At 41.2% G+C, this 24,907-nt stretch overlaps 1 protein-coding gene across 18 annotated transcripts in view; it reads right to left on the reverse strand.

Moving 5' to 3' along the window:
* Nucleotides 1–24,907, reverse strand: part of USP54 (ubiquitin specific peptidase 54) — a 121,900-nt gene that overhangs the window by 35,396 nt on the left and 61,597 nt on the right. For 16 of the 18 annotated variants that reach the window (XM_033209385.1, XM_033209387.1, XM_033209391.1 and 13 more), the window contains 7 exons: nt 11,685–11,819; nt 9,147–9,260; nt 8,932–9,014; nt 7,753–7,858; nt 7,495–7,641; nt 4,055–4,204; nt 839–1,007 (listed from right to left, as the gene is read on the reverse strand). In XM_033209385.1, the coding sequence (XP_033065276.1) occupies nt 839–1,007; nt 4,055–4,204; nt 7,495–7,641; nt 7,753–7,858; nt 8,932–9,014; nt 9,147–9,260; nt 11,685–11,819 (904 nt within the window). Of the gene's footprint in view, nt 1–838; nt 1,008–4,054; nt 4,205–7,494; nt 7,642–7,752; nt 7,859–8,931; nt 9,015–9,146; nt 9,261–11,684; nt 11,820–24,907 lie in introns of those variants that run through there. The other 2 variants (XM_033209402.1, XM_033209401.1) reach the window with 2 other exon arrangements.

Genomic DNA, 24,907 nt, shown 5'->3' on the forward strand with positions numbered 1-24,907 from the left:
CAAAGTCAAGCATCTCTTTCAAAATTATATTAAGGGCCAGTACCAGATCTAGAAGAGTAAAATAATATTTATTCCTCCTTTTCAGAAATCAAGCCAAAACTATTAGGTTATACCTCAAATATATTATAAGATTCTGTGGGCTACCCTAGAACTTTAGCCATCAAGCTGAAAATTGTTTTTACAGAAAGTCATTACCTAAGTTCTAAACAACTAACTTAGAAGTGAACAACTGATTCATAAGCAGACAAATATCACTACTGGACATGGAATTCTCTGCAACGCCCCCCCCCGCCACACCAAGACAGAGTCTTGCTATTTTGCCCAGGCTAGGCTCAAACTCCAGGTTCAAGTGATCCTCCCACCTCAGCCTCCCAAATAGCTAGGATAACAGGCATGCATCACCCTGCCCAGCTACACATTTGCAATTTTAAAACAAAAATATCTCATGCCAAACAAAATAACTAGCCTTATAGTGGCTCAAATAAAACAACTCAATTAAGTCACTGTTAAATTGCTTATAAAAATCAGCCATCCTCACCAATATTAGAAAGCTAACTATTGAGCCTTGCAAACTTAATATCTCAGTCGAAATAAACATAATTTCCTTTTCACTTCTGAGTTGAGGCCAAGTGATTTAAGCAACACTCTTTTGACAACTGAAGGAAATAAAGGCTGGCACAAGTTAGGCTTCAGCACAGATTGGCACTTGTTTCTTACCTCTAATGGATCCTCTTTCTCCAAGCTAGGTTACGTGCTAAGGACATAATTAAGTATGAGTCCCAACTGTTTGATCGCATAGGGTGAGAAGAGAAGAGAGGTAAAGAGCCAGGCTGCTCACCTGAATCTTCACTGTCGTAGCATGTCCTGCTGTATGACTGGAACTCAGCTTGGGGAGGCAGGTCCTGGGTGGATACTGGGGTACCTTGGGGATCTGCATAAAGCAGCAGCAGGGGCTGATAATGCCCCTTGATGCATTTGGTCACCACATCCTTCCATTTGGGCCCAATCTGAACCAGAAACAACCAAAAGAACATGACAATTATACTTCATATCCACAATTCACAACATATCTTCCTGTTCTATATTTCTAAAGAAAATAAAAGAGATGAAAAGACAAGAATTGGGTAAAAAGGCAGCAAAAAAGATCTCAGACCTAACACTTTTTTAATTAAATCTTTTTTTTTTTTCTTTGCTAAGTCCTTTTAGAAAGCACTGAAATCCTATAGGAGAATAAAAGAATGAATAAAGTTACTTTTATTTCTGTGAACCATCAACTCAGTTGTAAAATAGGAATAAAAGTTATCAAAGGTGGATATGCTATGTGAGGGAACTTCAGCTGCCTTGGTGACCAATTTCTTTTCACAGACATCAGATTAAAGCCTTCACTAGAAATCTGCATTTCCTTAGTTTTCTCCCAAATATTAAAATCACTTTCATGAAGCTGAAGAGCAGACAGAAACTCTCTCACAGACTGCCTTAGAACAAATGACATTCAGTTTCAGAGTTCGCAAATGGCAGGATATAAAATGTCAAACTGCTTAGAATAGACAACTGAACCTCTCGGCCTTAGCCCTGTGCTGGATTCAGCTCTGTTACCACAGTGGAAAAGAGTAAGAGAACAGCCATAGAATCAATTCAACCCAGTCCTCAAACTCAGCCCATCTTAAGCTTGAACCAGTCATATTTCTTAGATAATGTGCTGCTCTTGGGGTTGGACAACTAGCATAGTGGTATGTTCATAATAGATGTCCAGTACTCTTATAACTGAGTTATTATTTTAATTAAAACATTTATATGCTCTTCACATATTAATATAATCATATTTACTACTTTGTAAGGGTATTTTCAAATAAAAACTCTAAATCTAAAAGAATTTATATAAATTGCCCCAAATTACAATAATACAAAAGAGACAAAGAAAAGAATAAGGGAATTTGACAAACACTTTACTATTTGTGGAAAACACTGCTTCAAGTCTGTGGATTGGTGTAGATTAGTCACACCTTATCTCCTTATCTGCTAACCTTATCACAAGCAGCTTCCTAACTCACGCAGATTACATAAGCCACTTCAATCACAAACTCTGTGGTTTAGACAGTACCAACTTTCCTGCTTTGTCATTATAACCCTACAGGACTTATACCTATCCCAAAACACATGTTACTCTGTGATGGGGCACTTCAGGGAGATAACAAAGAATAATTTATAGCAGCCCTGAGACAAAGTAGTACCCACTGGTAACTCCAAGATCTGAAATTCTGAACTTTGTATTAACCTTATAACCTCATTTGAGGCATTAGAGTGTTCCTACTCAAATCAATCAACACACACATTAAAAAAAACAAATAACAACAACCAACCATTCCTCTCTGGGGTCCTAGCTTCCAAGAAGACAAAGAAAAGATAGAACATGGCATGCCAAAAAAGGGCTGCAGCTATGTGCAGCCCATTCACTGCATGAACTGTGCCGGATGCATGCCCAAGGACAAGGCTATTAAAAAGTTTCTCATTCAAGGCCAGGCACGGTGGCTCACATCTGTAATCCCAGCACTTTGGGAGGCCGAGGCAGGTGGATCACTTAATGTCAGGAGTTAGAGACCAGCCTGGCCAACATGGAGAAACTGCTTCTCTATTAAAAATACAAAAATCAGCCAGGCGTGATGGTGCACGCCCGTAAGCCCAGCTACTTGGGAGGCTGAGGCACGAGAATCACTTGAGCCCGGGAGGCAGAGGTTGCAGTGAGCTGAGATCATGCCCCTGCACCCCAACCTGGGTGACAGAGCAAGACTCTGTCTAAAAAAAAAAAAAAAAAAGTTTCTCATTCAAAACATAGTAAAGGCTGCAGCTGTCAAAGACATTTCTGAAGTAAATTTATTTGATGCCTATGTGCTTCCTAAGCTGTACGTAAAGCTACATTACTATGTGAATTGTGCCATTCACAGCAAGGTAATCAGTAATCAATCTCCCCAAGCCCAAAAGATGCTAACATCCCCACCCAGATTTAGACCTTCGAGTGCTGACCCATGAACTCCACCAAAGCCCACATAAGGAGCTGACTCCTCAGGACTGAAGAAAAACTATTTTCTAGGGAAAAAAAAAAAAAAAAAAAGGAGATTATACTTTCAAAAAATACTTTGGGCCAAGCACTGTGGCTCATGCCTGTAATCCCAACACTTTGGCAGGCTGAGGAGGGAGGATCACTTGAGCCCAGGAGTTCCAGACCAGCCTGGGTAACATCTCTAAAATAAACAAAAAATTTTAACTAGCTAAGTGTGGTGACCACACACCTGTAGTTGCCACTACTCAGGAGACTAAGGTGAGAGGATTGCTTGAACCTGGAAGATAAAGCCTGCAGTGAGCCATTATCATGCCACTGCACTCCAGCCTGGGTAATAGAGTGAGGAGACCCTATCTCAAAAAATAAAATAAAATACTTTGTCACCTATAAATACAAAACTGCTAAATGCCTGGTGAGGGGATTCAGAGGATGTAACAGAAGATACACTGTTCCTGTCTTCGAAGAACTAGCCATCTTCAGGGGAAGACAAGATGATACCTTCATAAATTCAACAGGCAGACAGATATAAAAATATAAAATACGCCAGGCACGGTGGTTCATGCCTATAATTCCACCACTTTGGGAGGCTGAGGCAGGCGAATCACAAGGTCAGGAGTTCGAGACCAGCCTGGCAAACATAGTGAAACTTCATCTCTACTAAAAATGCAAAAATTAGCCAGGTGTGGTAGCATGCGCATGTAGTCCCAGCTACTAAGGAGGCTGAGGCAGGAGAATCGCTTGAATCCAGGAGGCAGAGGTTGCAGTGAGCCGAGACCAAGCTATTGCACTCCAGCCTGGGTGACAGAGTGAGACTCCATCTCAAAAATAAATAAATAAATTAAATTAAATTAAATTAAAAAATATATATAAAATACATTTTATGGAAATGTGGGGAGGTCCCATTCAAAATTATGAAAATGAAACACTAAAGACAAATAATTATTCTTTTTTTTTTGTAGTCACCAAACACTTCAAAAAGGGCTTGACTATTCCTACCTCCTTAACATGAGCATCATCAAAATACATCCATTTGCGAATCTTTGTTTGAAAAAAGAATGTAGAATAATGTTTGCCATAGTAACAGATCATTCCGACTAAGTACAGTTCAGATTGCTTGGCCCGGTCATCTGTCACTCTGAAAAACAGCTGGGGGGAAAGAAGAGAAAAGAAAGTACAGTCACATATTCAACCATCCCACATCATCTCTCAGCAGACTCCATCGACATTTCTTAAGTAAGGTACTGACTTGCTTCTCTTCCCTTCAGTTTAAGATTTTTGTTAGTTTAGATTAATCATCAGAACTTAACTTTAGCACTTTGTGAGGCCAAAGTAAGAGAACTACTTGAGGACAGGAGTTCGAGAACAGCCTAGACTAGATAGCAAGACCCTATCTTTAGGCCCAGCATGGTGGCTCACGCATGTAATCCCTACACTTCGGGAGGCCGAGGCGAACAGATCTCTTGAGGGCAGGTGTTTGAGACCAGCCTGGCCAACATAGTGAAACCCCATCTCTACTAAAAATACAAAAATCAGCTGGGCGTGGTGGTGCACGTCTGTAATCCCAGCTACTTGGGATGCTGAGGCAGGAGAATCACTTGAACCTGGGAGGCAGAGATTGCAGTGAACCGAGATCATAACACTGTACTCCAGCCTGGGCAACAGAGTGAGACTCCATCATAAAAAGCAAAACAAAACAAAAACACCCTATTTTTACAAAAAAAAATTTTAATTAGCCAGGTGTGGTAAGTGCACACTTAAGTGCTAGCTGTTCAGGAGGCTGAGGTGGGAGGATCCTTTGAGCCCAGGAGTTCGAAGCTGCAGTAAGCTATAATTGTGCCATACTCCACTCCAACCTGGGTGGCAAATCAAAAACCTCTCTAAAAAAATAATTCTTTTAACTAAAAAAAAAAAAAATTGACCAGACATAGTGGCTCATGCCTATGACCCCTGCACTTTGGGAGGCCAAGGCAAGAGGATCACTTGAGCCCAGCCGTTCAAGACCAGCCTGGAAAACAAAGCTAGATCCTGTCTCTACAAAAAATAAAAAATTAGCTGGGCATGGTGGTGCACACCTGTAGTCCCAGCTACTCAGAAGGCTGAGGCAGGAGGATCACTTGAGCCCAGGAAGTCACTGCTACAGTGAGCTATGTTTGTCCCACTATACTCCAGCCTGGATGACAGAGCAAGACCCTGTCTCAAAAAAAGAAAAAGAAAGAAAGAAAAAAATTAACCTAAAAAGACAAAAAGTAAGGAAAAGCAAGACAGATAGTGGCCAGTAAACTGGTATGGTGATGATCTTTCTTCATACCTTTCAATAATTTTCTTATCAGGGCCTATCATAAGAGGAGCCAGGAAAGTTGGATTAAAAAAAACAACAACAACAACCAGCCAGGTGCAGTGGCTCACATCTGTAATCCTGGCACTTTGGGAAGCCAAAGTGGGCAGATCACCTGAGGTCAGGAGTTCGAGACCAGCCCGACCAACATGGGGAAACCCCGCCTCTACTAAAAATACAAAAAATTAGCTGGGCGTGGTGGCGGGTGCCTGTAATCCCAGCTACTCAGAAGGCTGAGGCATGAGAACTGCTTGAACCCAGGAGGTGCAGCTTGCAGTGAGCCAAGATCGTGCCACGGCACTCCAGCCCCGCGACAGAGCGAGACTCCCATCTCAAAAAAAAAAAAAAAAAAAAAAAAAAACAGCCTGGGCGTGGTGGTTCGCGTCTGTAATCCCAGCACTTTGGGAGGCCAAGGTGGAGGACCACGAGGTCAAGAGATCGAGACCATCCTGGCCAAAATGGTGAAACCACATCTCTACTAAGAATACAAAAATTAGCTGGGAGTGGTGGCGCATGCCCGTAGTCCCAGCTACTCAGAAGGCTGAGGTAGGAGAATCGCTTGAACCCGGTAGGTGGAGGTTGCAGTGAGCCGAGATCGTGCCACTGCACTCCAGCCTGACACAGAGCGAGACTCCCTCTCAAAAAACAAACAAAACAAAACAAAACAAAACCCTGTCTACCTGCCTACTTTCAAAAGTTTTTTTTATCAGCTGATCTCACAAATAAAATTTTCTTGTTAATAACCTAAGTAGAGCAATACAGCCATGCTGGTTATCAGCATTTCAATTCCTAGCTGCCCAACACAATCCTAAGAGCTAAGAGACATATTAAAAAAAAAAAAAAAAATTGAGGGATAGGATTCTGGCCTTGAGGAACCTATTTGGTTGAAAAAACAATCATGAAAATTAAACCTTGAGCTTCAAGTTAGTGACATGTTTAAAAAAAAAAAAAAGAACAGTACAGAATATGTAGGTCACAGAAATTTAGAAGAAATGATTGTTTTTGATGCCAGGTGCAGTGGCTCACGCCTGTAATCCCAGCACTTTGGGAGGCTGAGGCAGGCAGATCATGAGGTCAGGAGATCGAGACCATCCTGGCTAACACAGTGTAACTCCGTCTCTACTAAAAATACAAAAAATTAGCCAGGTGTGGTGGTGGGCACCTGTAGTCCCAGCTACTTGGGAGGCTGAGGCAGGAGAATGGCGTGAAACCGGGAGGCAGAGCTTGCAGTGAGCGGAGATCGTGCCACTGCACTCCAGTCTGGGCGGCACAGCGTGACTCCATCTCAAAAAAAAAAAAAAAAAAAGAAATGATTGTTTTTGTTTTTAAGAGACAGGGTCTTGATATGCTGCCTGGGCTAGAATGTAGTGGCTATTCACAGGCAGGATCATTGCACACTAAAGCCTTGAACTCCTTAAGCAATCCCCCCACCTCAACCTCCGGAGTAGCTGGGACTACAGGTAGGCGCTGGTGAAAAATGGAGATTTTATTGTGCACAGCCTACTCAAGTAAGATTCCTTGGGAAGAAAACCTAAAATAAGATCCCAGAAAGTTCATTTATTCTCAATCATGGCTTAATGACATTAAAAAACAACAATAAAGGCCCTCTTCAGTCACAAGATTATCCCAGACATTGGTTCCACACTGTGAATTTCGTATTTTTAGGCTCAGGTCACCAACTTTTAACTTCTTTACCTACTATACCAGTTCTAGTCAGAAATGCCCCTCTTTGGACCTTACTGCCTCACATGGTTGAATACCCTTCCCTACTCTATACTCATATAAACTAACAATAAATAGAACATACAATAACTCTTTGAATTACTGATTTATTTTTATCAGTAGCTAAGCTCTGCCTACCCTGTCTTTCAAGGCCAAGTCATCCCATTTCTTCTTAAAAAACCTTTGCCACCTATAAAAGGAGGTATATGAGCACATACCTGCATGCACGGGTATCTGTACACAAATAAACAAGTTTATCTGTCCAAAACATTATAATACTTGTCATCTAGGACATACCTGTTTGTCTAGTGCTCACTGCTCCTAAGCAATACTAAGACACAAGAACTCAAAGTGAGAGATAAAGGTAACTAACACGCACATCACCCAGCTTAAGGCAGGTTCCCAGGCTGTGGATAACATCTTCTGCTAAGTCTGAGTGGTCTGAGTCCCATACCAGCCCAATCGTGATAATCTGTGGAGCATTCATCAACACACGGCGAATCCTGATCCTCTCTCCACAGTTGCTCTGAAATACACATATAAGGCTAGTTCAACATGTTTCCCACTGGCTTTGCCTCAATCCCACTGATCAACGGTTCCCTTTCCCACTCCAAGCCCCACCCCTGATTTAACTCACTGGACAGTTCCGCAGATCCCCCATGGTGCTGGCATTCTGCAGCAGCTCACCAAACATGCTTGGTGAAGGTTTCTCTCGTCTTTCCAGCATACAAATAGCCTGATTGCTTCGAGATGGGGAATAGAAGGGGAATGATGATTTGTACTTAGTTACTGCTAAATCAAACATTAATGTAAATTCCTAACTCATACGTTTGACTTTCTTCCTCTGCCCACTATACCAAAGCCCCTGACCAGGCTCAGTGTCCCATAAACACAGTGAGTACCTCTACCTGTCCCAAAATCCAAAGCTCATAGAATCCCCACTCCTCATCCCACTTTGCTTGCCAGTACTGAGCCTAAGAAATGGGGAGGGATGGGAGAGGAAAGGAGAATAAAAGTTATTTTTAAATTACTGTTTTGCGTTCCTACAATATAGCACAGACTCAGCAATGAGGATATAAAACTATTTGTGTTTTTGGTGGTGGTGGTGGTGGTTTTTTTGAGACAGGGTCTCGCTCTGTTACCCATGCTGGAGTGCAGGGGCTCAATCTCAGCTCACTGAAACCTCTGCCTCCTGGGTTCAAGCAATTCTCATGCCTCAGCCTCCAGAATAGCTGGGATTATAGGCACATGCAACCATGCCTGGCTAATTTTTGACATTTTTAGTAGAGACAGGGTTTTGTCATGTTGGCCAGACTGGTCTCGAACTCTTGGCCTCAAGTGATCTGCCCACCTGGGCCTCCTAAAGTGCTAGGATTATAGGCATGAGCCACCATGCCCGGCCAGGATATAAAACTATTTGAATGCCTTCAATTAAAGTTCAATAGGCCAGGCACCGTGGCTCACGCCTGTAATCCCAGCACTTTGGGAGGCCAAGGCAGGTAGATGATTTGAGGTCAGGAGTTCAAGACCAAGCCTGACCAACGTGGTGAAACACAGTCCTACTAAAAATACAAAAAAATTAGTGGGGTGTGTACTATTTGTGGAAATAGCTGGAAGTCTCAGCTACTTGGAAGGTGGAGGCAGGAGAATCACTTGAAATCGGGAGGTGGAGGTTGCAGTAAGCTGAGATTGTGCCACTGCACTCCAGCCTGGGCGACAGAGCAAGACTCTGTCTCAAAAAAAAAAAAAAAAAAAAAAAAGTCCAATCAACTAAAGGAATGCCTAAAGGCACAACAGAAAATCTTGTAAGACTCACCAAAGGGAAGTGGTGGAGATATAATGTACCATCTGGATGAAAGGCAGCGGATCAGAAGTGGCACCACAGCTAGTACAAACACACTGGGCCAAAGAGAAAAAGGCAAAACCAAGCAACCATAGTCAGGAACTGTTTTGGCACCCATTTAACACCCCACATCCCAGGATAAAGTGTTCTTGAAGAAAGGTCTAAAAACAGATGGAGCTAGAGTTCACCTGCTCAAACAATGTCATTGCAAATTTCTGATGGGAAATGCAGTGTTGGGCAGTACATATATCCTCTTTGGTTTCATCAGCAATGTGGAAGTGAATTCTCATCAGGAGGTTTTCCTGACAGGGAAAGAACAAAAGCAGTACACCAACAATATTTAACAGACAAATACATAAATTGGTAAGCAGCTCACTCAGAGAAACAGCAACCTTTCTGGAAAGTAGGAATATTTTGATTTTTTTAACTTTTTAGTTTAAAATAATTATAAATTCATAGCTAATTTCAAAAATGTACAGGAGATCCCCTGTATCCTTCACCCAGCTTCCTCCAACAGTAACATCTTTTTTTTTTTTTGAGATGAGTCTTGCTCTGTCGCCCCGGCTGGAATGCAGTGACTCGATCTCAGCTCACTGCCAGCTCCGCCTCCCGGGTTCACGCCATTCCTCTGCCTCAGCCTCCCAAGTAGCTGGGACTACAGGCGCCCACCACCACACCCGGTTAACTTTTTGTATTTTTAGCAGAGATGGGGTTTCACCATGTTAGCCAGGATGGTCTCAATCTCCTGACCTCATGATCTGCCCGCCCCCGCCCCAGCCTCCCAATATGCTGGGATTACAGGTGTGAGCCACCACATCTTTGATAACTATACCAGGAAATGGACATTGATAGAATCCAGACTTTATTCAGATTTCACCAGTTTTACATGCATTCATTTGTGTGTGAGTATGTATAGCTCTGTGCCATTTTATCAAGATATAGACCAGTTCTATCACAAGGCTCCCTCATGCTAGCTATTTAGAGCCTTACCTGTCCAAACCCAACCCTAACCTTTAGTAATCACTAATGTCTTCTTTCATCTCCATCATTTTATTTCAAGAATGTTATATAAATGGGATCATATACCACATAACCTTTTTTTTTTTTTTTTTTTTTTTTTGAGACACAGTCTGGCTCTGTCGCCCTGGCAGGAGTGCAGTAGAATGATCTCGGCTCACTGCAACCTCTACCTCCCAGGTTCAAGCAATTCTCATGCCTCAGCCTCCCGAGTAGCTGGGATTACAGGTATGCACCACCACGTCTGGCTAAGTTTTATATTTTTAGTAGAGACAGCGTTTCACCATGTTGACCAGGCTGTTCTCGAACTCCTGACCTCAAGTGATCCACCCGCCTTGGCTTCCCAAAGTGATGGGATTATAGGAGTGAGCCACTGTGCCCGGCCAGCATATAACCTTTTGATATTCCATTTTACACTTAGCATAATTCCCTTGAGATCTATCCAAGTTGTGTAAATCAATAGTTTCTTTTTATTTTTATAAAAATACTTAATGCTTTGTATTGCTACATAGTTCTTCACGGTACAGAAGTACTATCATTTGTTTAGCCATCTACTCACTGAAGGACATTTGGGTTGTTTCCAGTTTTTTACTATTATGAATAACACTTCTATGAACATTCATAAACAGGTTTTGTTTTAATATAAGTTTTCGTTTCTGTGGGATACATGTCCAGGAATGTAATTGCTAGATCATATGGTACTTTACATGTCTAGCTTTTTAAGAAACTGCCAAACTGTTTTCCAGAGTAGCTATACCATTTTACATTCCCACGAGTAATATATTAGTGAGCCAGTTCCTCAGGAGCACCTCTGATCTGGGGCCACATTTTATCCTGTGATGAGATATATATCACTGTTAAATTTTCTTTTCTTTTTTTTTTTTTTTTTTTTGAGACAGAGTCTTGCTGTGTCACCCAGGCTGGAGTGCATTGGTGCAATCCAGGCTCACTACAACCTCCTCCTCCCAGGTTCAAGTGATTCTCTTGCCTCAGCCTCCCAAGTAGCTGGGACTATAGGCACCTACCACCATGCCTGGCTAATTTTTGTATTTTTAGTAGAGATGGGGTTTCACTATGTTGGCCAGGCTGGTCTTGAACTCCAGACCTTGTGATCCGCCTGCCTTGGCCTCCCAAAGTGCTGGGATTACAGGTGTGAGCCACTGTGCCCGGTCTCAAATTTTCTAAATGGATGTACAGAGAGTCTTTTGAAGGCTGACGGATAGAACACAGAGTTCAGAAGAGTGAGGGGCACTGGGGGCAATGTAGCTATCTATCTAGCACATCACACTTATGCTAGGGACTCAGTTATTCCCTGATTAATTATCTGTAGAAATGGAGGAGCAGCATCAGTATCAGCATTACTTAGGAACCTGTTAGATACAGATATTCAGAGACCCCTCCCCTAGGCCTACTGTATCAGAAGCTCTGGGGGTACAGCCTAGCAATTTGTATTTTAATGAGCCTTGGATCCTCTGAAGGTGAAAGCTGATATTTTATGCAATGACAAGCACAAACCCACCAGCCTAAAGGAAAAATAATAACACACTGCTATAACAGAGACATTTTAGATCCCCGAAAAATCAGAGAAACTCCTAGCTCTAACTGTAGAGATAAGGACACAGTAAATTCCACCATAAAGTAGGCAGTCCCTGATGGAGACCATCAACAGCCCCACCCCATATCAAAGAGGGCCAGAGGCCAGCACTTACAAAGCACTCTGCAGCATCATCCATAATTCCCAGCTGGAAACGTTGTTCATCCTGGAAAGTCTTTGCCAGAGCACTGCGGAGAGTGTCAGATGGAAGCACTTTTTCACTACTACACTGAAACTGGTTAAAGATTCCCTGTAGGGAAGAGGTTAGACAAGAGAAAAAGTGCAATGCTGTTATTAAACTAGTATACATCCTAGTCTGACACGCTAGCATCTCCATGATGATAGCGATACAACCAAATGTGCTTCCCATGGGTTGACATGCTTGCAGTTAGTAATTAAAAATAAAATCAAGAGTCAGAATGAAGGGCATGATCTGTGCTAATAAAGATCCTCATTCTTTCATCTGAGTGTGATGCCAAGGACACATTAGGAGAAACCACTGTCATGAATTAATGTAATGCAGTTACCTCATTTCTTCTTCCTCTAATATAGACAGAAGTAGATGGGTTAGGTAAAAAAAGAAAAAATACATATAAACGTATCAACAAATTATTTTCTGGGGGTTCATCCTATGAATCTTGACCCCCTTTCTTTTAAAATTTTCAGCTAATATAAAATTACCAAAAAGTACAAAGACTAATACAACAAAAATCTGTGAGTCTAATACCCAGAAATAAACATTCTATCATGTTTAATTTCATCTACAGATAATGCCAAAGTCCTGTTTAAGACTGCCCCACTCTCTACCAGCCACTCATATCATAAATTTGTTGTATAATCTTGTTTTTAATAGTTTTACATATATATCCCTAAATAATACATAGGATACTTTTGTGCATATTTGTGGGTTTTTTGTTTAGTTGGTTTTTTGTGTGTGTTTTTGTTGTCGTTTTTTTGAACAGGGTCTCGCTTTGTCACACAAGCTGGAGTGCAGTGGCATGAACATGGCTCACTGCAGCCTCAACCTCCTGAGTAAATGGGACTACAGGCATGCACCACCACACACTGCTAACTTTTCAACTGTTTTGTAAGAGATGGGGTCTCACCATATTGTCCAGGCTGGTCTCAAACTCCTGGGCTCATGCAATCCTCTCACCTTGGCCTCTAAAAGTGCTGGGAGTACAGACATGAGTCACTGCGCCCAGCCCTATTAATATTCATAGGCTGAGGCAAGAGAATGACATGAACCTGGGAGGCAGAGCTTGCAGTGAGCTGAAATTGCACCTCTGCACTCCAGCCTGGGCAACAGAGCAAGACTCCAACTCAAAAAAAAATTTGTTTTCCCATTCTGCCCTCTCACTAGCACCTTTCCTCCTCATACATACTGAATATCTACTCCTGCAGCAGCTCAAGAACAGATTACTGTGTAACCTATTATGTTCCTACAAATATCTCCATATGATGTGGGGGAGGCAGTGCCAGCAATACATATTTAGCATTCTTTAATAAGCTGTGAGGGAAATCTGTTATAATTACTCCACATTATTTTGGCTCAACCTAGAAATTTATACACAAGTCCATTATAAGGTCAACGCAACGCAGGGCAGGGCCTTCCATAATTTGTTACTGGAAGGGGAAGAATGTCTATTAGTAACCTCTTAAACTAGACCAAAAGGAATGATCTAGGTCCACAGTTAAATAATTGGATATGTGTCCAGTGACCCATGGGATTTTGAACCTTTGGAGAAATAAGGAGAAACAAAGGAAAAGGAAGGGAGAAAAAGCAGTGACTGCTTTTACAAATTGCATAGTGGCCTGACGACATCATGATTTATTGAAAGAAGGTCAACCCAGCTTGGCAAAACTTAGCGACCACTATTACATCCCAGCCTGTTGCTCTTCTCAATTGTTACTGGTAAGAAATTACTGCTGACATAGGCTCTATTGCAGAACAAAGGATGGATGAGGTTTGGTCCTTTGTTCAAAATCCAAAATTATTTCCAAAACAAACCAATAGGAAATTATTTCCAGGATAGTTCTATACAAATCTGAAATTTATAAACTCCGGCCCCTTTAGTCTTCTTCAACTGGATTTCCTCAAGAATTAAGCCCTAATACTCTAGGGCCTCAACTGTTCCTAACGAAATAGCAACTCTCCTATGCATAGCACTAGCTATATGCCATCTTGGAGAGAATTAAGAAAACAGTCACTCTAATCACTTTCTGTGTTCTGTGGTTCTCAGATGACCCTGTTTGAGAAAAGTCAAGACTCCACTCAGAGATGGTATGGTGTAATGGTTAACAGACTGGATTCTGGAGCTAAAATGGGTTCAAAATCTCAACCCTGATACTTCGGCTATATGATCTTGGGTAAGTTATTTAACTTCTTTAGGCCTCAGTTTCTCTTTTAAAAGAGAGTTTAATAACAGTATTTACACCAGCCTGACCAATATGGTGAAATCCTGTCTCTACTAAAAATGCAAAAATTAGCTGGGTGTTGTGGTGAGTACCTGTAGTCCCAGCTACTCGGGAGGCTGAGACAGGAGAATTGCTTGAACCTAGGAGGCGGAGGTTGCAGTGAGCCGATATCGTGCCACTGCACTCCAGCCTGGGCGAAAGAGCAAGACTCCGTCTCAAAAAAAAAAAAAAACCGTATTTCCTGCCTAGGATTATTTGAGGATTAAATGAGTACACACACACACATACATATATATATAAGATATATATCAGCCGGGCGTGGTGGCCCATGCCTGTGATCCCAGCACTTTGGGAGGCTAAGTCGGGAGGATTACCTAAGGTCAGGAATTCGAGATCAGCTTGGCCAACATTGTGAAACCCTATCTCTACTAAAAATACAAAAATTAGCCAGGTGTGGTGGCAATCACCTGTAATCCCAGCTACTCGGGAGGCTGAAGCAGGAGGCTGCAGTGAACTGAGATCACACCACTTGTACTCCAGCCTGGGCGACAAAGCGAGACTCCGTCTCAGGAAAAAAAAACAAACAAAAAAGGATATAAATGTATATATCTTAGACTAATCCTTGTCAGTGTGATAAATGCTAAATGTTAGGTATTATTATTATTATTCTATTTAGGAGTCATTTCAGGTTGCTAAGGAGACTGTCTGTCACTGTCCTAATGCTGAAAGAAGGGATCTGAGTCAGATGCTTCTACCTTGAGCTACTTCCTCGGTCTCTGAGATCTGAGTAGGAAGAACTACACTTTTTTCTATTCTCTATTCTGTTTCTCCCATTCAAAGGAGGCATATTTCCCATGACCTAGATAACAAGGGTTTCAGTACAGAAAGGGAAAGGTCTTAAGGTCAGAGCTCTGATTGCACCCAGAGTGTGTCTGTAACAATAGATCTGGCTCCTCAGTTCAGTGGTATCAACGTCTCTACGATATAATCTTTTCTCATCTCTTAATTACAGGCAGCCTTCCTCATACACACTGAGAATCTGAATGCATTCAGAATGGCCTCTGACTACATCTTCTTTATTCTCTTATTTTAATTATTGTTGACAGTCTTGCTCTGCTATTGTCAGGAAGAAGCAAGTGTATTACGGGTAAAGCTGACTGAGCCCGCCCAGCATGCATCTGTGGAGCTCTGGAAGAAGCTGTAGCACAAAGCCCCTCTGTTAGAGCAGCACACTAACCTCTGTGTGTCCCTCTCACATGAGCACAGGGACTGGAATGGGCCTCCTCCCGTTCTCTTTTTCACCCTCCTCCCACCTTTCCCAGAGGGAGATCCTGTTCACACCAAAGAAAGCCAAGAACATTTAGTTCAGCAGTAAGAACAGGTGGCAGCACCAATAAGGAACAAAAACTGGTATTCTTCCAATTGCTGAGTTCTATGACAGGCAGGGAGAAAGGGCAGGAAGAAACAAAACCCAAGAATCACTCTTCCTGTGGGGTCCCTGATGGTTCCATTTCAACAAGTAGAGAAAATCCACCTTGGAGTTTCTCTCTGCTCCTCTTCACAGGGTGAAACCAAAGAGGTCTTCCTTTTCATTCTCAGGAAAAGGCAAATCACTTTTTGTCTGTTAACTAGTTTCTTGGATGCAGTACAAAAGCAACAAGACTTTAATGACTAAAAGCAGGTGCTTCCCCACTCACCTCTCTTGATTAAGCAGCAAACAATTCTATCCACATAAGCAAATAATTATTTGGATTAGTAAAAACCATGTAAATAAAAAAGAAGTGCCATAAAAACAGAAAGTCTTTGTGCTTCGGCATCTACAAATGCAGCTGTTGCTTAAGTATTTTTTCCCCTAAAACAGACTCTTGTCTTTAAGTGGGAAACAGCTGTTTTTTTTTCTCTCTCAGGATTTCCTAGTCTTATTTCTAAAAGAAGTCATGAGTAAAGAAGGTGAGGATTAAGGAGAAAGGTTGTCACTAATTTTGGTGCTTTTTGAGCTCAAGGTCTTTGGAAAGTGCTCCAGTAGGCAGCCCACTTCATCCCTGCAATACCTTCTGCAAAGGTGTGACAAACTTTACACCCTGCCATTAACTCTATTCTTAGGGTTTCTCTTCTCGATCTGGACTTCCCAAATCACTCATCATTTTGGCTCTCATAATCACTACTTTCGCTACATCTCCTGGGAATCATAGATCTTAACTGGCCAGTCTGGCTTCTTTGTAAACACTACCCTCTGTAAGTAAGTTAAGGGAGCTAGTCCTTGAGGATCACTGACTACTGGAAAAGAGAACGTTCACTTGATTTTGTGTATTCAAAAGAAAGTTGAAAGTTGTCTTTCAAGAGGGGAGAAACATTTTACCCTTTTGGCACCCAACAATAACACAGGATTTTAACATTTTATTGTAGAAAACTTCAAACATACAAGAGTAGACAGAAGAGCTAAATCAATTCCTTTTATTTATCATTCAACTTCAACAATTATCAATCTGTGGCCAATCTTATTCCATCTATACCACCCACCCACTTACTCTCAGATCATTTTGAAACAAGTGCCAAACATTTTTCATTTGTAAATATTTCAAAATATATCTCTAAAAAATAAAAACATTTTCTCTGAAACATAACCATAAGGTTGGGAACTGTGGCTCACGCCTATAATCCCAGCACTTTGGGAGGATGGCTTAAAGCCAGGAGTTTGAGCAGCCTGGGCAATAAGGCAAGACCTTGTTTCTACAAAAGAAAAATTAACTGGGTGCAGTGGCATACACCTGTAGTCTCAGCTACACAGTTGGCTGAGGTGGGAAGATCGTTTAAGCCCAAGAGTACCAGGCTACAGTGAGCTATAATTGTACCACTGCACTTCAGCCTGGGTGACAGAGCAAGACCCTCGCTCAATAAATAAATAAATAAAAAACCATAATATCATTATCACACATACTCCAAAAGGTATTAATGCCTTAATATCATCACATATGTAATTTAATACAAACTCTTGATCTAACTTTGGGGAAGGCAGAGAAGAGCTGGCTAGTTTCTCCCTTGGGATTCTCTAACCATATATCTACCTTCTGGACTCTGATTAGAAAAGCACCTACATATCCTTTACCAGTCCCTTTAAATTAAAGTCAATTATCAATACCATATCATCTCATAACTTTAAGACTTTATTTGCATTCTGTTCATAACAATGTTTGGGACTTGCAATGGTGCGGTTAAAGACAATCGTAAGCTACATATCACACTCATGCCTGCTACCACCTATGCAAACTAGAGGCAACTCACATGTGCACAAAGACAAGAGACACAGATAAACAGGAACACCAAGACTTCAAGACAATGGACAGAGACAGAGATGGGCCAAATTCACCAGAGAATGGTATTGCTTTTAGTGAGAAACAATAAGCTAATGTCGAGGTTTTATAAAATATAATAGTCAATTTACTAATTTTTGCCAAGATCAAAACTGCAAGACTCTTATAAATTACCAACAGTATTCAAATCAAATTTTGAGAATCAATACATAACCACTTACCCCTCAGGAAAAACTGAACGGGGAGACCCTTCTTGATAAGCACAAGGTTTTGAGATTGTCTAAACTGTAGGATCTGCCATAAATTCTGGCAAGGAAAGAATCATGATGATTCACTATATGTTTCCTTGCAGTCGTACCCCTTCTATTTGAATATCATACACAATTCTGAATTCCAAATTTTAAAAAAAGATGAAGGATTCATTTTATACTATTCAAGTTTTGCCAGTGGATAAATTAGTTGAGAATATTTAAATTAGTCACAGCCTAATAGGAACTTAAAACTAAGGGAAGGACGATCAAAGGACCATACAAATATGATCATATTCATACATAGGTGATCAAAACAATGAAGTTAAACTCAAGCAGATGATATTTGGATTAGACATAAGGACATACTTCCCTATGTGAGAGCTGTTTATTACCAGCTAAAATTTCTGGGGAATACACTAGAAATCTAATTTCCTGGTTTAAAGAATCAGTCCAGAATAATGAGTTTTCTCTTCTCTGATAGTGGCTGTGACTAAAGAACAATGAAGAACCTTCCATTTCTACAATCTGCAAAAGAAAGGAATGGATTAATAATGAACAATGAGTAATTTCTTTTTTTTTCTTTGAGACAGTCTCACTCTGTCACCCAGGCAACAATTGTGCAGTGGCACCATCTTGGCTCCCTGCAACCTCCGCCCCCCAGGTTCAAGCAATTCTCTGCCTCAGCCTCCCAAGTAGCTGGGATTACAGGCACCCGCCACCAAGCCTGGCTAATTTTTGTATTTTTAGTAGAGACGGGGTTTCACCATCTTGGCCAGGCTAGTCTTGAACTCCTGACCTCGTGATCCACCCACCTCGGCCTCCCAAAGCACTGGGATTACAGGCATGAGCCACCGCGCCCGGGCTGAGTAATTTCTTACATCATTTTATTCTCTGTGCTTATGCTTCAGTACACAACAGAGAAACAGGCATAAGGTATAACTTGAAAAATACTAGAGATTTATTCCCTGAATTCTCAAATTTCCCCCAATCAACAAGTGGACTACAAGCAGAACATATACCTTCCTGTCCCATCAGAACAGTCTAACTGCTCTCCACATACAGACATTACAGGATACCTTATATACAAAATTCTGCTTCCTCCCCACCAACCCCCTGCCAGCACCATTCCCAGGCTTTTATGCCTTATACTAGCATACTTAAAATAAAAATCACTAATTGAGAAGATTTGTTTAATTTAATCAATCAATGCACATTCTGCTTTGCCTATAACAAAAAACAGTCTGTCCTACATCCTGGCACAGCAAAGCCTCTAGTACAATCCCTGGAAGAGCAAAATCTTTCTGGCACACTAAATACAGAGGACGGATTTCCTCTACTGAACAGAGATAAATAAATAAGCCAACACCAAAGTCAAGTCATACCCTGGGGGGCCAGGGGTGTAAGAGTAGATTCATTGTGAATAATAAATAAGACCACTAGGCTATAGGCATAACAGTAATTTAGGTTAGAAAACATATTTTAGTGATATGAGATAGAAAAAATTTGGGGCTTTTGAAGGGACAGGGTAATTAGCACACAAACTTCTTCAATTTTTCTTTTTTTTTTTTTTTTTTTGAGATGGAGTCTCACTCTGTCACCCAGGCAGGAGTGCAGTGGCACAATCTCGCTCACTGCAACCACCACCTGCCAGGTTCAAGTGATTCTCCTGCCTCAGCCTCCCAAGTAGCTGGGACTATAGGTGCCTGCCACCACACCTGGCTAATTTTTTTTTTTTTTTTTAAGACAGAGTCTCTCTCTGTCGCCAGGCTGGAGTGCAATGGCGCGATCTCAGCTCACTGCAACTTCCACCTCCCAGGTTCAAGCGATTCTCCTGCCTCAGCCTCCCGAGTAGCTGGGACTACAGGCGCATGCCACCACACCAGGCTAATTTTTGTATTTTTAGTCGAGACACAGTTTCACCATGTTGGCCAGGCTGGTCTCGAACTCCTGACCTCAGGTGATCCATCCACCTTGGCCTCCAAAACTGCTGGAATTATAGGCGTGAGGAAGTTTTATTCTCAAAAGGAGAATAAATGGGTTATTTATCTAATAAATGGGTTCAGTGACTAACCACTTCAAGACCAGCTCAAGAAGGATTTTTAAAGTCATTATTCTTTTTTTTTTTTTTGAGATGGAGTCTTGCTCTGTTGCCCAGGCTGGAGTGCAGTGGCTAGATCTCGGCTCACTTGCAACCTCACCTCCAGGGTTCAAGTGATTCTCCCGTCTCAGCCTCCCAAGTACCTGGGACTACAGGCAAGCACCACCATGCCCAGTTGATTTTTGTCTTTTTAGTATAGATGGGGTTTCACCATATTGGCCAGGATGGTCTCGATCTCTTGATCTCATGATCCGCCCACTTCGGCCTCCCAAAGTGCTGGGATTACAGGCGTGAGTCACTGTGCCCGGTCTTCAATTTTTAAGTCAGAATTGACAGGCATCATGGTTCAAAGTAAGCAGAATGACACATTGACACAAAACATTTTCAATGAAAGGCATAATTAGTAACTTGCATGCAAGATTTTGAGGCTGAATTTACTGTGGGGACTTAGTATCATATAACACAGAAAAAACCCAGTACATTTTACAGAACCAAAAGAAATGGATCATAAATACTATGTACAAATCAAAGCAATTATAAATACTGGATACAATACTATACAATTGTATACAGGCATGGGATTGTATTATAATATATATTATAGTATACAATACTATACAAATGTATACAATACAAAAAAGGAAAGTTGGCTAGCCTCTGAATCATCTAGAATATTTGTTTCCTTCTGTCCTTAACAGTGATTCCTAGAGTGAATAATTATGCTCCAAATAAAAGAAATCTGACTTTACAGAATTGGCAAGTCCTTATAAAGCTGACTCGTGAACAACTCAGTGGTTAGGGGAACTGACCCCATACAGTTGTAAATCTGTGTATAATTTTTGACATCCCAAAAACTTAACTACTAATAGCCTACTGTTGACTGGAAGCCTTACCGATATTATAAATACTTGATTATATTAATACATAGACTACTATCTACATATGTTATGCATTTGTGACATAACTTTTTCTTAATTATTTTGATAATTCCAGGCTACGTGGTTTGTGAGTTTTTTCAAATTGCCACAAATCTCAAAAAAATTTACAATATATCTATTGAAAAACAATATAAATGGACCCACACAGTTTAAACTCGTGTTGCTCAAGGGTCAACTATATTTCAAATTGAGAAAGTTTGGAGTTTCCTGTTTTGGAAAAAAAAAAACTACAAAACAAAAATTTTACAACCAGGCGTGGTGGCTAATGCCTGTAATCCCAGCACTTTGGGAGGCCAAGGCATGTGGATCACCTGAGGTTGGGAGCTCAAGACCAGCCTGGCCAACATGGTGAAACCCTGACTCTACTAAAAATATAAAAAATTAGCAGGCCAGGAGCGGTGGCTCACACCTGTAATCCCAGCACTTTGGGAAGCCAAGGCGGGCAGACCACCTGAGGTTGGGAGTTCGAGACCAGCCTGATCAACATGGAGAAACCCCACCTCTACTAAAAAGACAAAATTAGCCAGGCATGGTGGCACATGCCTGTAATCCCAGCCACTAGAGAGGCTGAGGCAGGAGAATCACTTGAACCTGGGAGGTGGAGGTTGTGATGAGCCTAGATCACACCACTGCACTCCAGCCTGGGCAACAATAGCAAAACTCTGTCTCAAAAAAAAAATAGATGGGTGTGGTGGCAGGCGCCTGTAATCCCAGCTAGTCGGGAGGTGGAGGCAAGAGAATCACTTGAACCTGGGAGGTGGAGATTGCAGTGAGTCCAAATCATACCACTGCACTCCAACCTGGGTGACAGAGCCAGACTCCATCTCAAAAAAAAAAAAAAAAAAAAAGTATTTTACATATCAACTTCACATTAGAGAATGCAAACAGGGCCGAGCATGGTGACTAACATCTGTAATCCCAGTAGAGTTTGGGAGGCCGAGGCAGGCAGATCGCTTGAGGTTAGGAGTTCGAGACCAGCTTAGCCAACATCGTGAAATGCCATCCCTACTAAAAAGATATACAAAAATTAGCCACCACCTACTGGGGAGGCAGAGGCAGGAGAATCACTTGAACCTGGGAGGTAGAGGTTGCAGTGAGCTGAGATCACACCACTGCACTCCAGCCTGGGCGACAAAGTGACTCCATTTAAAAAAAAAGAGGGAATGCAAACAGATCATAGTCAGCCAAAAGGAATTCTTATCAGCCTCACCAAACATCCCTTTAATATTGAAATAGGAAGCAGTGAAAAAATGGGATTTCGGCATATAAAATTATAACCACACTGGAAATACCACAAGGTAACATGTAACTTAACCACAGAATGCCAGATAAATGCTTTGCTGACAGAATCCCAGGTCTGCCTTCTTCTTTCACCAGGTCTTTTCCATCATCACTCTAGCCTCACCCACAATAAACACATATTTTACCCTTCCCTTACCAAATGAGAAAGGCCTACTATAAAAAGTGAGACCAAAAGTTACAGGATGAAAACCTCTTTCCATCAAATAGGACAAGAGTGAGAAAGATCATAAAAGAAAAGAAGAAAAACAGAAGGCAACTACCAAAAACTCCATAACTATTTAATAAAATCCAAGAAGGCCAGGTACGGTGGCTCACGCCTGTAATCCCAGCACTTTGGAAGGCCGAGGTGGGCAGATCACAAGGTCAGGAGTTTGAGACCAGCCTGGCCAATATGGTGAAACCCCGTCTCCAATAAAAAAAAAAAATACAAAAATTAGCCAGGTGTGGTGGCAGGTGCCTGTAATCCCAGCTACTCAGGAGGCTGAAGTAGGATAATCGCTTGAACCCGGGAGGCAGAGGTTGCAGTGAGCCGAGATCATGCCGTTGCACTCCAGCCTGGGCAACAGAGCAAGACTCAGTCTCCAAAAAAATAAATAAATAAAAATAAATAAATAAATAAAAAAATAAAAAATCCAAGAACTACCAAAAGATTATATCAACCCAGAAAACCCAGAAAAGTAGAGTGTTAATAGTATGGTCCAAGCACTGTACTAGGCACTGTGAGAAATACCAAGAGAGAAGAGTTGAGCTTCTTTCCCAAAAATTTATTCAGCCATGCTACATACTGTTAAGTCAAACAACCATAGATCTAGATAGACAGTATTTCTAAAACTTCATGAAGGGCAGGGCAAAGTGACTCACATCTGTAATCCTAGCAGCCTGGGAGGCCGAGGCAGGAGGATCACTTGAGGCCAGGAGTTTAAGACCAGCCTGGACAACATAGCAAGACTCTGTCTCCATTTTTTTAATTAAAAAATTTAAAATTTAAATAAAATGTCATGAAGAAGCTAACTTCTGAAGCAGAGTTCTGAAAAGTGAATGTGGCTTGGCAAAAGGGAGGTAAAACACTCCACACAAAGTGAATGGCATCTGAAATATCTAAGAGGTAGACATAGCAAGTGCACTGTTATCATAGCTGAAATGGAGAATGCCTATGCAAGGAAAGAAAGGTAAAATTAGGTTTTAAAATGTTTGTAATCATGCATTTTTAAGTGATTTAAGAAACAAGTGGGAGCCACTTCAGGATTATGAGAAGATACTAACTTCAATACAGCATTCCAGGGTATTCTTAGGTTTAAAAACAAATGAAGTAGGAAGATACTACAGATAGAGAGGCAATTTAGGGATCTGGAAAAAAGTAATCTTTTTACAAAAACAGTGGGCAAAAAGACTTACTACCAGAAATACAGACCAGAGGGGAAGCATAAAGAGAAATGACAATCTGTTAGCTGGGCATGGTGGCGCACACCTGTAATCCCAGCTACTCGGCAGGCTGAGGCACGAGAATTGCTTGAATCCAAGAGGTAGAGGTTGCAGTGAGCTGAGATCATGCCACTGCACTCCAGCCTGGGTGATAAGAGCAAAACTGTGTCTCACACACACACAAAAAAAAAACAATAAAAAAATTACAGTCTCCATACTAGAATTCAGGCAATTTTCATCTTTCCTCTTTATACTTTAGTGTGCTTCCTAGAATGGCTGCAGTGCTTTTCTATATTTTATAATTAAAATAGTCATACAAAAAGAGAATAAACATAACATATACACAGCCAAAGAATAATAAACACCCACGCACCCATGTGCCCACCACCCAATTTAAGAAATAGAAAAATAAACCATGAGTTTAAGCCTCTCCAACTGATTACATACCCTTACATGAAATCCACCCTCCACCTTCTACAGAACACAACTATCCTGAATTTTGTGAAAAGCATTTCCTTTTTCTCTACAGACTTATCACAAGCATGTACCCCTGAACAATATGTTCTTCAGTTTTGCCTGGTTTTGATTTATATATAAATGGAATCATGATTCATATAGTCTTCTATGACTTGCTTTTTTCAATCAATGTGATGTTTTATGAGATTAGCCCAAGTTGTCGTATGCAGCTGCAGAATTCATTTTCATTACTGTATAGTATTTTACTATTGGAATAAACCATAATTTTTAAATCCACTCTAGTGTAGTTGGAATGTGTTATTTAAATTTTTCTACAATCTCAAAATATACTACTTTGAACATTCTCAAATATATCTTCTGGCACATTATGTGTCAAGAAGTTTTCTACAATGTATTTCTAGGGGTGGAATTGCGAGGGGGTTACACGGTGCAAGTTCAATTCGACTAAGTAATGGTAAACTGTTTTCCTAAGTAGTGATATCAATTTATATTCCAGCTAGCAATGTATGTCAAGTCCTCATTATCCCACATTTTTAGTAACACGAACTTTTTTTTTTTTTTGAGATAGACTCTATCTGTCATGCTTGAGTGCAGCAGTGTAATCAAGGCTCACTGCAACCTCAACCTTTTGGGCTCAAGTATTTTTCCATCTCAGCCTCCCAAGTAGGTGGGACCAGAGGCACACACCAACACGCCCCGATAATTTTTAAAAATGTTTTCGTAGAGATAGGATCTCACTTTGTTGTCTATGGTGGTCTCAAACTCCTGAGCTCAGCGATCCTCCTGCCTCAGCCTCTCAAAGTGCTGGGATTACAGATGTGAGCCACCACTGCCTAGCAGTAACAATTTTATTAGATTTTTAAATGTCTACCAAACTGAAGGGTATGACTTAATTTACATTTCTTAGATTACTAATGGGGGAAAGCACTTTTCATATGCTCAGGGGTTATTTGGGTTTCCTATCCTAAAAAAGGCCTGTTTGTAGCTTTGTCTATTTTTCTCTTGACTCATGTATTATTTATTTATTTATTTATTTATTGAGACAGAGTTTCGCTCTTGTCGCCCAGGCTGGAGTACAATGGCACAATCTCAGCTCACCACAACCCTCTGTTCTCCAGGTT

Source organism: Trachypithecus francoisi, unplaced genomic scaffold (genome assembly GCF_009764315.1).
Source record: "Trachypithecus francoisi isolate TF-2019V2 unplaced genomic scaffold, Tfra_2.0 Lachesis_group9, whole genome shotgun sequence".
Classification (NCBI taxonomy): Eukaryota; Metazoa; Chordata; class Mammalia; order Primates; family Cercopithecidae; genus Trachypithecus; species Trachypithecus francoisi.